The 15,976-nt window shown below is 48.4% G+C and overlaps 2 protein-coding genes and 2 non-coding genes across 4 annotated transcripts; 3 read left to right on the top strand and 1 right to left on the bottom strand.

Moving 5' to 3' along the window:
- The first annotated feature begins 494 nt into the window (after positions 1 to 494).
- On the top strand, positions 495 to 7,123 carry RPL12 (ribosomal protein L12). Its single transcript, XM_061604176.1, has 7 exons — positions 495 to 640; positions 1,199 to 1,272; positions 2,526 to 2,624; positions 4,043 to 4,124; positions 5,048 to 5,134; positions 6,819 to 6,931; positions 7,037 to 7,123. Exons 1-7 carry the CDS (start codon positions 604 to 606, stop codon positions 7,040 to 7,042), a joined length of 498 nt encoding a protein of 165 aa, XP_061460160.1. The 5' UTR covers positions 495 to 603; the 3' UTR covers positions 7,043 to 7,123.
- Positions 1,648 to 1,716, top strand: LOC133374048 (small nucleolar RNA SNORD38). Its single transcript, XR_009759806.1, has one exon. It is a non-coding gene; the product is annotated as a small nucleolar RNA SNORD38 (small nucleolar RNA).
- Positions 4,771 to 4,902, top strand: LOC133374050 (small nucleolar RNA SNORA65). Its single transcript, XR_009759808.1, has one exon. It is a non-coding gene; the product is annotated as a small nucleolar RNA SNORA65 (small nucleolar RNA).
- Positions 7,124 to 7,296: 173 nt separating the features above from the next.
- STPG3 (sperm-tail PG-rich repeat containing 3) lies at positions 7,297 to 15,618 on the bottom strand. The gene is made up of 7 exons (XM_061604163.1): positions 15,506 to 15,618; positions 14,725 to 14,792; positions 12,457 to 12,600; positions 11,005 to 11,093; positions 9,627 to 9,738; positions 8,984 to 9,133; positions 7,297 to 8,365 (listed from the first exon to the last, which is right to left on the bottom strand). The coding sequence occupies exons 1-7, from the start codon at positions 15,616 to 15,618 to the stop codon at positions 8,232 to 8,234; spliced, it is 810 nt and encodes a 269-aa protein (XP_061460147.1). The 3' UTR covers positions 7,297 to 8,231.
- Positions 15,619 to 15,976: the final 358 nt, after the last annotated feature.

Here is a 15,976-nt window from a genome sequence, read left to right as displayed (position 1 = left end):
CACCCAGAAGACTGGGGAAGGAGGGGGGCTTCTGAGGAGCAGCCCCGCCTCCAGAGCTTGGCACCAATCCCAACCCTGGAAGAAAGGGGAGATTTAGGCCACGCCCACCTCGGCAATGTCACCTCCCGCGTTCCATACCGGCTCCTTATCCCCCCCCCTTTATTTTCTGTAAGAAACACCGAGGCGCCTCAGGAAATATCCGAGTCCTGCCCAACTCCCGCCCCCTCATGCCGATCGGGTCATCCCGTGCCTAGCCCCCTCGCCACAAAGACTAAAGGCCAGAGTGGCCTCCCGAGCCTACTGCCTTGCCTTCCTTTGCCCACAGGTAAAATGGCGCTCGCGGCCTCGCCCTCCTCAGCAAGTGCCCATAGTCGCCATGGCGGCGAGGCAAATGAAATCTCGCGAGATTGTGAGTGGGAGAGCGACCACTCCTCCCCGGCGTGGGGGCGGCGATCTCGCGAGACTTTCGCCGGTATATCTCGCGGGATCGCGACTGGTCGGCCTTTTTGCCACTTTTGCCTCCAAGTGGAAAGCAGAGTTTGCTGCTTCCCGGAATCCAACGCCATCCTCCGTGCCGCTTAGCCCGGCACCCCGTTCGCCGCCATGCCGCCCAAGTTCGACCCCAACGAGATCAAAGTCGGTAGGTATTCTGGCCGGAATCTTTTGGCATTGGGGCAAATTTGGGGTTGGGGCCTGATGGGCACGCCTCACGTGGCAATATGTACATCTCTACGAGTAGAGGGGGGCTAACTCGTGTGAATGCCTTGATGCGTGTTCAGCTCACTTTTTAGCCTGAATTGGCTGGGCTGCATAGGCTTCCTTGACTTTTTTCAAGTCGGTGAGTTCTATTTTTAAATAATCTACAGCAGTATTCCTTCATCTCTTTCGAAATGTGCCTGTTCAGGATCTTGTGGACAGTGGATGGCCCTGTGTATCTTTTTTTTGGTATGATGGATTGTATTCAAGGCCTTCCCAGAGCCGCTGCCAGTCAGTGTACTGTAGACAATACTGAGCTAGATGTGCCAACGGTCTGGCTCGGCGTAAGGCAGCTTCCTAGGTTGCTGAATTGCTCAGGTGGCTGTTTTGCTGCTGCCTCGTCGGCCTCAGCTCCCGAATGCGGGTCTTCCTATTGTTTCTTTGTCCTTGGCTCACTAGTTGGCTGATATCTTTTCCATGCTGTTTGTTTTTCCTCTCTAAGTGTTCCTGAGGTGCACCGGAGGTGAAGTTGGTGCAACGTCAGCTCTGGCTCCCAAAATTGGGCCTCTGGGTTTGGTGAGTCCGCTCTTTTATTTCTCCAGAGGAAAAGCTATCCAGGCCTTTCACCATAGAAATACTAGCAGGGAGAGCAGAGGCGTGGAAATTCACATGTGGTCCTCCAGGTCTTTACTTGGCCCCCAGGCCATGCCCCTCACTGGTCCCGCTTTGCAGCCTCCTTGGCTGTTTTTTGCCAGGCTGTAATACATCCTTGAACTATTCTCTGGATGGAGATGGGCACTCATGTGTGAATGTGTACAGAAACTTGCCTCCTGCCCTGCCTGCATCACTGGCCTGTGGCCCCTGGGATATTGCTTAGAAGAAAACGTGGCCCTCTGTCTGGAAAAGGTTCCTCACTCAGAGAATAGACCTGGTCATCCACAAAACCTCAAAGCCTGATGATGAAAACTTTGTCCAGTTCTGCTGCTGAATGCAAGTGGTGACAATTCAGATTCTGAAGGCGAAATAGTGCCATCGGCCCAGCCCTGTGGAATGCTCTTCCAAAGACAGACTCGGCAGGCGCTTTCTGTTTTAATGTTTGCTGAAAGCTTTTCTATGCTGCTGCTTTGCGCAGACAATTAAGAAAAACATCTTCTGTCATAGTTAAGCTGAAGGTCTGTGATCTTCAGGATGATGACAGGACGAACCTGCAGGCACGTAAATTATCTCTTGGCTGGTTATGATCACCTCTAGAGACAAGGGAAGCTTTTCAGAACTTGGTCCTCCTTTAGATTGACAACGTTTCACTAATTACAAGCACGGCCTGCCTACACACACGAACCTAACAAAAATTTCTTGTGGGCTAGAAACTTTGGTAGGTTCGTTTGCAAGGCAAACCTTGTATGCCCGGAGTGCAAGTTTGCTGCATGTATTGGTTAGACAGAGCTGTGTGGGTTGCGACTTCAGGAGGCTGAATCTTTGGTCAGTTGCTGATTTTGAGGAGGGGGTGGATGGGGGTGAAAAGCTCACCCAGTGTTCCAACTGCTTTTCACTCTGGATTCCCCCTTTTTTCCCCTTCTGGATGGGCATTGAGTGGCTACTAGCTGCTTTAAGCAGATTTGCAGGTTGACCACATAACTTCCTGTGGACTAGTAACTTTCCTAGGCTTATTTGCAAAGCAGAGTGTGTATGTTCTGCCACAAAATGTCCGGCACATTCTGGACACTGCTGGAATAAAAACCAGCCCCCTTAAGAGGAGGGTTTTGCTTTCAGTGTTATCCACGTGGCGGAGGAGCAGCTTTGTCACGTGCGTGTGTGGTTCTTTCTTTCAGTCTCCCAAGAAGGTGGGGGATGACATTGCCAAGGCCACCGGGGACTGGAAGGGCTTGAGGATCACCGTGAAGCTGACCATCCAGAACAGGCAAGCTCAGGTACAGCCAACGCCGTAAAGGACAGCTCTGTGGCCAAAAAAGCACCGGGCCTTGAAAACACCCAGCTGGACTGGCGCCACGAGCCACAATCCTGGCAGGGTTGACTCAGCCCTTCATCCTTCCGAGGTCGATAAAATGAGTACCATGCAGCTCGCTGTGTGGGGAGGTCTCTGGGTCGGGACCTACAAAAAAATACGGCCCGGTCATCAAAGTTTGTGAGAGGTGTGTGTGAGCGGAGACTGTATGCAGCGGGCAGTGTCTGGGGGAGGGTTGCGGGGGGCCCCTAGTGGGGAAAATTTTCCTACCCAAGTGGAACTCCTTCTCCTGAGCTTGCAATACTTGACACCTATGCATTGTGCAACCCTGTTGCCGACAGGACTAGGGTAGCCAGGCAGGATTTGGTCGCACAAACTGGTGCCATTGGCCCAGGATCAGAGCTAAAATCACTGACTAGACATGTGAAGGCCCAGGGGGGAAAAAACCCAGAAACATTTGGAGGAAAAAACTGATTCCCCCCCCCCCCGGCCTTCATGTCTTTATTCTACGCACCCCTTGCCGGTCCTTTGAGCCCCCGCCACCATGCCATCCGTGCCACAGTGACTGGCATGCTCCAATGGTGAGCTGAGAGCAAACCCCCCCCCGCTTAGGAAGCAGAGTTTATTTTCTCTGCCCCAGGGTGTCCTGTGCTGAAAAGCTGGGGACGTGGAGTTAGAAGAGCTGTGCTGGATTTAGGAGCAAGCCAAGTAAGCTATGGCTTGGAGCCTCCCTGTACGAGGGCCCGCTTAACGAGTTGGAGCTAGCCAAGCAGTTTTATTATGATTGAAATTGCTTTGGGTTAAATAGCCGTTCATACAAAATTCTGAAGCCTGGCCTCCACACCCAATCCGATCAACTTCCTTCTAGAGTTGCTGGACCGCTTGCATCGTCCACAGGTTGCCCAGCCTCACATCAGGCCTCAAGAAGGGACAGTGGGAGCTAGCCTAGCCACACGTTCTAAAGTCCGTTCTTTGCCACTGTCCCATCACCTTTTTCCTCTTTGTTTTTTACGGTATGGGGCCTCTGCATCTTGACATGGCTTTAGGGCCACAGCATGTCTTCATGCAACCCTATTGAAGAAGATGAAAATATTGCTTGGGTGCCCTTGTGTCTGCGAGAGGCCGTGCTCCCTCTTGCGTGCACCGTAAACCCAAAATCAATCCCAGTTGGGCAGTTCCTGCTGCTTTGAGTGACTTTGGAGGCGGTGTCTTCTAATGCATGAAACTGAAAGGGTTTTTCCCCCTTATCCACTCTGTTATGTATGTTGGGGGGGCTATTGTGGTGGTGGGATTACCTTTGACAGGCCAGGCTTTCCGTAGCCCTTGATCCTCGTCCCCATGCCTGCCTCTCGTGTCTCAAATGTTGACTGCTTTGCCCTCCAGATCGAGGTGGTTCCCTCAGCTTCTGCCTTGATCATCAAAGCTCTGAAGGAGCCTCCCCGTGACCGCAAGAAGCAGAAGAACAGTGAGTGTCTTCTGTGGGGGTGGGATGTGTATCCTCATCCACCTGGGTGAGGCATGCCTGGGGCTGCTCCTTTAAACCAAGAGGGCAGCAGTCCAGCCTGGCAGTACCACTTAGCTTGCAAGGAATAACTCCTCTTAGTACCACTAATCTTTGCTATAGCAGTGCGCTGTTGTGATCTGTTTGTGTGTATTGTGGAGAAGTAAACCCTGCAGTAGAATATTTAGGGGAGGAACTATGTGCAGGATGGAGGGATATAAAAAAACCCCACATTTTCACTTTGGTTATTTCTAAACCAGTTTCTAGTCCTTGTTGTGGATCCTGATCAGTGAATCTTGGGCATTGCAGTTCTGTGATTAGGGAGCAGGCGGAGAATTTCTAAGTAGCCCACCTGGACAGTTGTGAAAATAGGATTGCGGGAAGGAAAACTGATGGGCTGATTTACAGCTAGTTTTAAGAAATAGGAGACCCTTTGGAGGAACCGTACTCCCCCCCCCCAGTAATATTCAAAAGTCTGGTTCTTAACGAAAACAAAGCATAATTTAAAAGCTAGCAGTGCTCAAGAGAGAGAAGATACCAAAACCTGCTTGAATATGTAATGTGGACATGCCTTCTTTGCACGTTGCTGCAGTTTGTTCTAAAGCAGCCACCCGCCACTGTGCCTGCCTGATTTCATCTGTGGCTTGTACATTCCAGTGGTGAGCTAAGAGGAAACCCCCATTCAAGGAAACAGGGTTATTTCTGTATGTGGGTAACTCTGTGCCGAAGAATGGGAACAAAGCAAGACTCATGTAGTTAAGACCTGTCTCTCCTTTGAGGAACTGGCTGAGGTCTGTCTGTCTCTGTGTGTGTCTGTGTCTGTGCCAGCTTATTTTAGCTGGTAGATGCGCAAACCCTGCCTGACATAATTTCTCTCTTCGTTGCAGTAAAGCACAGTGGCAACGTCAGCTTTGATGAGATTGTGAACATTGCTCGGCAGATGCGACACCGGTCCTTGGCCCAGGAACTCTCTGGTAAAAGTGGGGGACGCTACCACATGGGGGTGAGGGTGAAGGCCCTGGGTGCATGGGTTGCTCACTTGCACCGCATGACAGACGTTGGAACGTGTAAAGCTCGCCTTTCATTGAGTCTGCTCAGGGGTCCATTTCGCCCAGTACACTCTACTCCAGGGAAGGGGAACCTGTGGCCCCCTTTGAATGTTGTTGGGGCTCCAGCTCCCTCACCCAGCATGGCAGGTGGCCAGAGATGACGGGAGATGTAATCTAACCAGGTGCTTTTGAGAGATTGCTGGACTCTGTCTCCCATGAGCTCCAGCCAGCAGGGCCAATAATCAGGGATGATGGGAGCTATAGCCCGGCAACACTTGGAGGGCCATAGGTTCCCCATCTCTGTTCCACACCATCTGGAAAGAACCAAAAAGTCCACACGTGCGATCCAGAAAAGCATGGAAATGCTGAAATGCAGTACACGTGCGATTCAAAATACCTTGATTACTAGAAAAACTTGGGAAATGGACATAGGGCTTTTTGTGCATGGCTGGCACAGGATAGCTAAGCCACCATGGGTTGGGATGCTGGCTTTTTCTGTCCTCTGTACACCAGGAATGGGGAACCTGCATTCTCCCTCTGGATGTTGTTGGGACTCGAGCCCCACCCAATGTGGTTGGTTAGGGATGATGGGAGTTGTAGTTCAACAGCATGAGGAGGGCACCATGTTGGCTAGCCATACCTTAGTAGGAGGGTTCTTCGGTGTAGAGATACAGGCGGATTGATTAAACTCTGCGGGTCTCTTATCTGAACACTGACCATCTGGCAGAGGTGTTCTTGCCATGAGGCAAGGCTTAGCAGGGAGCAGGGCCCCATCCATCTGCCGGGTCTGCTTTAACTTGGATTCCTGCATTGAGCAGATGGATGGACTCGATGGCCTTATGGGCACCTTCCTTCTATGATTTTGCTGGCCTGTTGGACTCCTTTGAAACGAACAGCTGCTCTCCAGCGCCATTGGGGCCAAGCAGATGCCTCTGGGGAACCCAGAGACATAACACGATAAGCACAGTAGTCCTTCTCCCGCTGTTTCCCAGCAACTAGCATTCAAAGCACATCATTATCACTTTTTACGAAAGAGCTTCAAAGCAACTAAAATAACGAAGACATTAAAATCAGGTAAAAACAGCAGTGCGGAAAAACTAAAACGTTTATGAGACAGTATATTTAAAATAGACAAGTCCTACCCACCCCACTTAAAATAGGAGCACAACAAAGGCCACTGACATATCTAACTACCCTCCCAGTGAAAAACCATAAGCCTGGGTAAATATATATATATATATTGCCTAAAAAGAGATGGTGATGGTGCCAGGTGTGCTTCCCTGGGGAGACTGTTCCTCAAATACTTTTGTATTTGTTATATTGATCTTGTAATTTTATTATTGTATATGCTTCTATGTTTGCCGCCCAGAGAGCTGTTTGCTAGTTGGGCGGGATATAAGCTGAATAAAATAAAATAAATAATAAAATAGAGGCGCCACTGAAAAGGCCTGTTCTCGTGTCATTGCCCTCTGCTCCTGCCTCCCTCAGAGGGGGCGCACCGAGAAGGTGCTCGGGTGGTGAACGCAGTGTACTATTCAGACTAGTACTTACTAGTGTGCTGCCTCTGATCCTGGGGGTCATGACTTGTACATCTCTGCCCCCTCTGCAGGAACCATTAAGGAGATCCTGGGAACGGCTCAGTCCGTTGGCTGCAATATTGACGGGCGACACCCCCATGATGTCATCGACGACATCAACAGTGGCGCAGTTGAATGCCCTGCGGTAAGTGCCTGCCTTCTCCAAAGCAGGCTGCGTTCACAATTCTTCCCCTTCCCTGATTCCAAACTGAAACGGCGTGTCTCTTGACGAAAAATTGTTTCCCAACAGAGCTAAGACTGCTGCCTGAACGGACACGACGCGAGTCAGCAAGACCTGTATAGCGGAGCTTGGTAATAAAAATGGAGTTTGACACTTGATGAGTGGTGGGCTGGCTTTTGTTTTGGTGCGTACTTCTTCTCTGCCATCCACTGACCAAGAGGAAATTCAGGGTGGAGGTTCAGCCGTTCTTTATTTTTAGTGGGTTTTTATTTATTTATTATTATTATTAATTAAATTTCTATACCGCCCCATAGCCGAAGCTCTCTGGGCGGTTCTTCGCAATTCCCTAGAGCAGGAGTAGGCTTGTTTATGTTTTGCATGGAAAAATTGTATACCAGTGTCATCAAATTCTGGACAATGTGAACTCTGAAGCCTTTAAATTAAATTGCATACACTTGATTTACTTTTGCATAACTCCTGCCTTAATTCCAAGTAAGCAAGGAAGAACGTGGCAGCCAATAACCACGTGGAAAGTGGTGCTATCACCCGGATGAGAGTTGAAGGTGAAAGCCCGGACTAGGATGATCCTGCAAACAGCCCAGTCTGTTGGCTGCAATATCAATCAGTATCCTCAGTGGGAGACACCCCCGTGATATCATTGATTACCTCAGTAGTGGTGCAGTTGAACTGTGACTTCAGCTGCACCACCCTCCAAATTATACAAGTCTGCAGCTTAGTTCAACTGTATATACTTATTCTGCATTAACCCACCCACCCCAATCTTTTTAAGAGGGTGCAAGGATAGGGCACTGCAGGCGTAGAGTAGAATGATTTATAACCCCTTGCGGATCTAGTTTTTGAAAGACTTGGGAATCATTTTACTATTGTAAAGGGCACACATTTGCTCTGTAAAAAAAAAGTGTCTGGACTCCTCGGTTCCACAAACAAGATTCCTCTGTTCCAGTGTCAAGCTATATATATATATATATATATATATATATATATATATATATATATATATATATGTAGCTTCCTTGACCTTTATTTGTGTCTTTTATATATATATGTGTGTGTGTGTGTGTATTTATGTATATATAATTTTTTTCTAGTAAATGTGGGCAAGGCTGATACTGGGTTTTGTGCTTTAACAAACTTGAGCCTGTATTAAGTTAACGGGAGCTGCCCTGGAACGTTAACACTGAGCAGAAATGGGGTTCCTTGAAGGCAGGGCAGCCCGTTTCTTAAATGCGCCCTGATGCATGTGTCATAGCGTTGAAAATGGCCCCGTCTCGTGCTTCTTGGGCCGTCTCACGCCTTGGATGAAGAAACTGGGGGAATTGGGCAAGCGAGCAACGTGCCCCCTCTCCACATTGTAAGCGCCGGGACCAGGGGTGGTGCCTGCAAGCAAGGAAGAAAGCAGCAGCAGGTAAATGTATGTGGCAGGCTCAAACTGCACATTTGAAAACGTTTTGGGTCCCTCCTTCCGAAAGGGGTAATGAGAACAGATCCCCCAGTGACACTTTTAACCAGGTAGCACTAGAAAAGCCAGAGCTGTCTTGCAAAAGGTTTGTCAGATTTCACTCACATTCAAATTTTGCTCGAGAAACTCATATCGCCTGTACCAACTTACAAAAGCCTGTCTAGTCCAGCATCCCGTTCTCACAGTGGCCAAGCAGATGGCCCAATGGGACGCCCACATGCGGGACCTGAGCAAAACACTGCTGTCTCCATCTGCAATTCCTAGCAACCTCTGACAGTGGAGGTAGAACACCACAGTTGCGGCTAGTACCATTCATAGCTTTCTCTTTCCTGAATTTGTCTAATATTTTAAAGCCATTCAAGTTGCCTTTTAAGTTGTAAAATGTGCCCCTGGGCAAAAAGATAAGTCTTTACAAGACACCTGTGAACCAAATGGTGGATGAAGCTTCACTTTAGCGGCAGTGATGGGCATAGGGGTACTCTCCCATCTGCCCCTTTAAAGATTGTGATGGTGGGATGGTCTTTGCTGGTTCTCACCTTTTCTGGCCCATCTGTACACCGTTTGCGGTGCAGGACTGATAATGAAGGAGGGTGATCTGTGTAGAATGTGGTTGTAGGCATATATGGTATTGTATTTATTGGGTCCTGGGTCGGTCACAGTGTGTGCAGAGGAGAAGAGGGTGAGAGCTGAGAAAGTAGGGAAGTCTGTCCAACCTGTCGTGCCAGAAAATTAAGGGGAGGGGATATTTGGGTACTACCTAAGAGCCACACCCTGGAAGGGTTCCTCCTGGCTCCCCTTGGCCTATCTGTCATAGCCTGCTCTCCTTGCTGTTACAGCCTGTTCACCCGTCTACTTCAAGCAAGGCAGCAATAATAGGAGCAAGGAGTGGCAACCTTTGCTCATCTTGCCCCCCCCTTTGTGGTGTTGATTGGTCTCAGATGGAGAGGGCAAGTAAATGGGCAATGGTAATACCATTAATAAGAGGAACACTATTGATGACATCTTTCCTAAGACCACTTGAAAAACCTGGAGGTGGCATTCCTCAAAAAACAGGTGATTCCTGATTGGTATTCCTCAAAAAGCAGGTGCTGGGCTTCCTGATTGGCTAGAACAGAGCAAGAATTAGGGGCCTTGGGCAACCTGACCCAGAGAAGGCTAAGTTACCCATCATGTCCTCACCTTTGTTGACAAAAGTAAACTCGCCCTTCTGACCCATGGTGAAATTGGGTCTGTTTGTCTGGTTGGCTGGCTTCGTTCCCAGGGGCTGGCTATAGTCAAAAGGAGATGGCCACTGCAAAGAACAGAAGGAAAGCTGAGCTACACGAGTCTTCTCATGGAGGGAACCAGTGTGGCAGAATGGGTGGAGCATAAAGACTAGAACCAGGGGGACCCATGTTCAAATCTACTTGGCTGCAAAGCTTGCAGTGTGACCTGCCAGTCACAATCTCTTGGCCTAACCTACCCCACAGGTTTGTGAGGATAACACAGGAAGGAGGAACCACCACGTATGCTGCATGGGCTAAAAAGTAGTAATATGATAGGTTTTCCTCTCCTGGCCTTTTATCCTTGAGGCTGCTGTCCTGGAAAGCCTTAAAAGACTGTGCCTCATTATGTCATCAAAATCCAAAGAGAGCTATTCTAGGGTTATTAAACTATATCCCTGTAGGGCAACAAAAAAGTGGATTTTGAGAGCCCTTATGGTTGCTAAGATACTTCACGCTTGGAAGGATAAACACCCAACGTCTATTACGCAATGGTATGAGTATCTCGCCACCCTTGTTACATTTGAATGTTTGGACATCGGGAGGGCTTATGCGTTTAACCTAAAATTGGTGTACTGATTGTTACTGTATCCGTAATGTGGGCTGATGGTGGTTTAAAGAAATATATATTGCTACTTCGTTTATTTTGTCATGTTTTGCCAGTGAGGTGTAGTGGTTAAGGTGTTGGACTACAACCTGGGAGACCAGGGTTCAAATCCCCACACAGCCATGAAGCTCACTGGGTGACCTTGGGCCAGTCACTGCCTCTCAGCCTCAGAGGAAGGCAGTGGTAAACCCCCCTCTGAATACCGCTTACCATGAAAACCCTATAAGTTGGAATCGACTTGAAGGTAGTACATTTACATTTTTTTGGTTAAAATTTGCAATTTTTTTTTTAATTGTGGGGTTATTAATACTCTAAATAACATCCTCATCTCATTTGAACAAAAGGCTGAATTCAGACAAAGGCTGCAATTGTAACCACACTTACCTGGGAGTAAGCCCCATTGAATTCAATAGGACTTCTGAGTTGGTTGAGCTTGGTTCCCAATGAAATCAGTGGAGCAAGTTAGTTGCCGTCTTAACTTGATTAGAATTCTACGGATAAATCTTGGGCTACCTCCAAACATAACTATAGGCTGGGATGGCTAGACTTCATGTACATCTACTACCTGATCTTTTAAAAGTGGAGATTGACTTTGGAACTTTCTGTGTGCAAAGCACGTGCTCTGCTGCTGAGCTACGGATCAGATAGGCCTTAGCGCAAAGGGGTCCACCCTGGGAGTGACACATACGTTGGTCTCGTGGGTAAAATCTGCCTTCCTGGTAAAGGGGTTCTTGCTCAGGAACCAAGACTTCTGCCAAGATCGGCGCCCTCCGCCCTCTGGAGAAACAGAGCAGACAAGGTGAGGCAGCAGCAGAGAGTAGTTAGTCGGGGAGGAAAGAACTTGAACTCTAAACAAGGACCCAGACCCCAAACTCATTCCACGAGCCGTAGGTCCAGTCTACTCATGTAGCAGAATGAGGTGACAAAGTGGAAGTGATGGAACAGGTTGCATCATTTCAGTATGCTGGTAGATTCATAATGTGGTTTCCCCCACTTGCAGCCTGAAGCAGTGGTACAGTCCATTCTAAACAGGGCTTTACCACTTCATTCTGCTGCATGAGTCCTATACGTTTCCTGTTGTTTTCCCCCTCTGATTTTTTTTTTTTGGTCAAGGAAGCTAAAGCTCTTGCATGGTTTCCAATGGCCCCAAGTGGTTTTTCATTAAACAGGATTACAAAAGCTGATAGCCCAGAATGTAACTAGCCCAGCAGGCTACAGTGTGTGTCATTGTGGCACATCGCTCTTGCTATTCCCAGGAAACAGGCCTGCCTTGCGCTTCAGGCAACTGGCTCTTTACAAGCCTGCCCACAAAACCATATTGGCTCACAAATTGCTCTGGCTAGCTGGCAGTTGCGGACAAGGAAGGGGCTGGCTTGTGCAACTGTGGCAAGCTGAGCAGGCCCTAGCCAGCTGGGGAGGACTAGCCTCAGAGGGAGGGAATGGTAAACCCCTCTGAATACTGCTTACATGAAATCCCTATTCACATGTGACGATCCCACCTTTGGCTCCACCTGTCAGGTTCCCACCTGCTTGTGGCTACCGCCTTTCACTAGGCACCACCTCAGGACACCACCAGTCAGGATCATCGTTTTTATTTTTTCTCACTCCGCTTCAGCACAGATCTCACAAGATCCCACTGCTAGGCAGCACCACCACCAGTCACTCCCTGTAAACAATACTGCTAGAGACTTTGCCTCAGTCTATAGCTTGTCACTTTGTGTCTGGGTGCCCTTGCTGTCCACAACCCCCTTGTATCTTTGTCTATAAAGCATACAATCCTGGGTTGCTCTGGATACTTGACGTGTTACAATATCTCCCTTCACCGCTGCCACCATATGATACAGTTTCCCTTCAGCCTTGGCAATTACTCTGCCCTCCCTTCTGGTCTGTGTATTCCCAGCCAAGGATCAGGCTTTTGGTAAACCAATAAAAGTATTTATTTGATAACACCAGGAAATAACAAGATTACTTTAGGAATGTTTAACAAGCGTATGGTTTCATATAGTGTCACTCTTTATGTTTCTGGTTATATATATACTGTCTAAATATCAGCCAAATATAATCCAACCCTCCCTCAGCCCTGCTTTTAATAAGTCTGGATCAACTTGAAGGCAGCCCATTTCCAACCCTTCCCTGGTACCTCTAGGGGGCGTCTTCCACCCAAAGGTGTAGGATGGTGCAATGGTTTCGCGGTAGTTCATGCTGGGGGGTGAGTAGGCTGCTGGCCCAGGGCTGTCCACGTTCAGTATCAGCGGCACCCGACCTTCCGGCATCACGTGGCACCCTGGAGCCAAGAGAAGAAGCTTGAATCGTTCAGGCTGTGACTCAGGCAGGGAAGGAAGATGGGATCAAATTGCCTTGTAAGGTAGGCTTGCTTGGCTGCCCTTGTCCCATTGACCTGGTCCTCTATAACACTGGGATGGGAAGATTCTGTGGCCCTCTCCGTTGTTGGACTCGACTCCCATCCTCCCCGAGCATTGTTGATGCTGGCTCCGGGGCTGATGAGAGTTGGAGTCCCAACAACATATTGAGGGCCACAGATTCCCCTGACCTGGCCTCCCTCTTAGGGGCTGATGTGTGTTGTACATTTTTGTCCTCCATAAGATCAGCCCCTGAGGTCCTGCTAGCTTGTCTGCCATCAAGATCTCTCCAGCCTAGAAGCACAGCCTTTTCAGTGGTGGCCCTTTGTTGAGGAACTCTCTTAAGGGAGGTATGTGTCTTTGGCGCAACCGTATTCTCTGTTGCTGGTTTCACTTTGGGTTTCCTCCTAAGCTAGTTATGGCGTGTAAGAAATACTAGGCTTTTGTTAGGCCCAAACCTCCTGCCGATAAGGGTATTGCTTCAACTTTTAGATGAGGGGTAACCAAATTGGTGTCCTCTAGATGTTCGACTCTCAACTCCGATGACTGGGGGTCGATGTGAGTTGGGGTCCAGCAATCTGGAGGGCTACAGGTTGCCCAGCCATGCTTTTAACAGCAGCTGTGGAAAAAACACAGCAGGATGCTTTGCGGAGCACAGAGATCGCCTTCATTCACTGCCTGCTCCTAAAGTTGGCAGGCTGTTGTTAAGGATAGGAGCAGAGAAAAGTAAAAGCAATTGGCAACCTTGCCGGCTTGCAGGGTCAAACAGATGAGACTGGAGTCACCTGTGGACTAAATTTTGATAAGTAATAAATGTTTTATTGCAATGAAAGCCAGCATGGTGTAGTGGTTACAGTGTTTGGATTAATACCTGCGAGACCAGGGTTTGAGTCCCCACTCAGCCCTGAAGCTCACTGGGTGACTTTGGGCCAATCACTGTCTCAGCCTAACCTACCTCACAGGGTTATGAGGACAAAATGGTGAGGGATAAGAACCATGTATGCAACCATGTATGCCACCTTGGAGAGCCAGTGGCGTAGTGGTTAGAGTGTTGTAACATGACCTGGGAGACCAAGGTTCAAATCCCCACACAGCCATGAAGCTCACTGGGTGACCTTGGGCCAGTCACTGCCTCTCAGCCTCAGAGGAAGGCAATGGTAAACCCACCTCTGAATACCGCTTACCATGAAAACTATTCGTAGGGTCACCATAAGTCAGGATTGACTTTAATAAATTTTATCTAGCTAGCTGTCTGTCTGTCTGTATACAGTATATGTATATATTCATTCTAATTGAGTTCCTTGCATCATCATCAGCGGCACAGCAATAAGATATTCAACCCAAGCAGCTTTCCCAAGAGATTATGGCACAGGAAGGAAAAGGGAAGGGTGAAGTGAAGATTCATCTATCCTTTGAGCCAAGGAGCATCGTAGGTGTCTAGAATTAGTACGACAGAGGTTCAGGGACTGAGAGGCGGTATATCCCAATGGCTACTGTTGGATCTGCAATGGGTGGGCCGCTCAGCTGTGAAACGCACTGGTTGCTCTTTGGCCAGTTATCTCACAGCCCAACCTACCTCATGGGGTTGTCATGAGGAAATACATGGATTTGCTCCACGTATGAAATGCGATGTGATGATGGTGAGTTCAGTTTATGCCTTGCTTGCCACACAGGAGTCTCCAAGAGACTTGGAACATTTTAAGAGCATAACATAAAATCAGGAAAAAGATGAGATATCACAATAAAGGCCAAGCAATAACCTATAAAACAGACCTAATAAATCAGCAGCAAAAGGATCCAAAATCCAAGGAGTTTATTTGTATTTGTGTATTTAAAAAACAAAATCTTGATAACTCTTTCTTAAAGCATTTTGTAGAAGAAAAGTTATCCTTAAAATGTATTGGAATGGCTAAAAAATTTTCAGGGACACACCCACCCCACCCCAAACTTCATTATGTTGGAATTGCATTGCTGTCGGCCCCCATGAACCAGCGGGGAGAAAACCTATGTTTGTCCTTCTCTCTCTCTGAGACCTCCTTCCTACTTACTGCTTTGTCTTCCGGAATGAATATCTGGCAAGAGTGGTGGTGCACTGGTTTCCCTGCTCAGGTGGCCCCTGGGAACGAAACACATGTAGCAAATAAGGAAAGGCTATCCCCAGAGCAAGAAACACAAAGAGTAAGGCACAGCTGGCACCAGCAGTTGGTAACATTGGGTGTTTGCTGGATCCCCAAGACTGGTTGTGGGGCCTGCTGTTATATGTATTTTCTTTAAGTTATATTGACATTTCTGTCCTTATAGTGCCCCTATATAAGGTGAGTGCTGCTGGATCATGTCAAAGGCATGTTTAGTTCAATATCTTCTCTCGCAGCAGCCAACCAGATGCCTACGGGAATCAGGCAACAGCTTAAAAACCACAATACTATGAAAATAAATGAAAATGCAAAGAGTACAACAATATTCTTTGCGCTCAGGTCCTGCTTGCGGGCTTGCTGTAGGCATCTGGTTGGCCACACATGCTCACACACACCTCCTTGTCCTTTACCCAAGCAAAGAAGATGCATTATCAGAGTGCCGGGATGCATCCCAGCCATGCAAAAACAACCAAGGAGGGTGCAAAGCAGAGTAAGTGAGGGGCATGGCCTTGGGAGGGGGGATGTGGTCAGGGAAGGGTGTGGCATGGGGAGAGGCCCAGGGGCCAGTTAGAAAGGTCTGGAGGGCCCTATCACCAGACTAGATGGTCCGTTGGTCTGATTCAGCAAGGCTGCGCTTGGCTGCTATCACATTTTCACTTGCATGGAGGGCCAGATGACTGCCCATCTGTGTTACCGGTACAATTGGCTGCGCCTCTTATAAAGCAATGGTGTTTTAGGTTTCCTTTTCTGGCTGCTGTCCAGGTAGAGCTGAGCCAGAAACTTGATGTGCTTCTGCTGGAACTCCATTTTCTACAGCTCAGCGATGTTGACTCAGCCCATGATCTTGGTCAGCCGGAATGGCTGTTACTCGTTGTGTGACATCGGCGGGTTCTCACGTTCTGTGGCTCTGCAGGTTCCATTCTGGATAGTGGCATTCATTTCCCCCAGGAACGAGGCAGGCAGGGCCTGGTACTCTAGATTGGTGCAGTGTGTTAAAGAGTCTTTGGTATACAGAGTGCAGAAATAACTAGTCTGTTAAGACGGGTAGTTGAAAGAATAAAGAAACGTAAGGTTTATGACTACGTAGAGGTAAAATCATGCATGCTGAAGCAGCCATGAGGCTTCCACTCAAGGTGCCATTACTAACGAACTGAGAACATCTATA

Source organism: Rhineura floridana, chromosome 20 (assembly GCF_030035675.1).
Source record: "Rhineura floridana isolate rRhiFlo1 chromosome 20, rRhiFlo1.hap2, whole genome shotgun sequence".
Taxonomy (NCBI): Eukaryota; Metazoa; Chordata; class Lepidosauria; order Squamata; family Rhineuridae; genus Rhineura; species Rhineura floridana.
This window is presented reverse-complemented; position numbering and strand designations above follow the sequence as displayed.

Excerpts from the sequence above, each read along its gene's own strand:
- RPL12 (XM_061604176.1), top strand. The coding sequence starts at position 604 with ATGCCGCCCAAGTTCGACCCCAACGAGATCAAAGTCG. Across the intron at positions 641-1,198 it reads CCCCAACGAGATCAAAGTCG|TGTTCCTGAGGTGCACCGGA; the intron begins GTAGGTATTCTG and ends TTCCTCTCTAAG. Across the intron at positions 1,273-2,525 it reads AAATTGGGCCTCTGGGTTTG|TCTCCCAAGAAGGTGGGGGA; the intron begins GTGAGTCCGCTC and ends TCTTTCTTTCAG.
- STPG3 (XM_061604163.1), bottom strand. The coding sequence starts at position 15,618 with ATGGAGTTCCAGCAGAAGCACATCAAGTTTCTGGCTCAGCTCTACCTG. Across the intron at positions 14,793-15,505 it reads AGGCGCAGCCAATTGTACCG|GGGCCACCTGAGCAGGGAAA; the intron begins GTAACACAGATG and ends TTTCGTTCCCAG. Across the intron at positions 8,366-8,983 it reads GTACAGATGGGCCAGAAAAG|GCACCACCCCTGGTCCCGGC; the intron begins GTGAGAACCAGC and ends CCTTGCTTGCAG.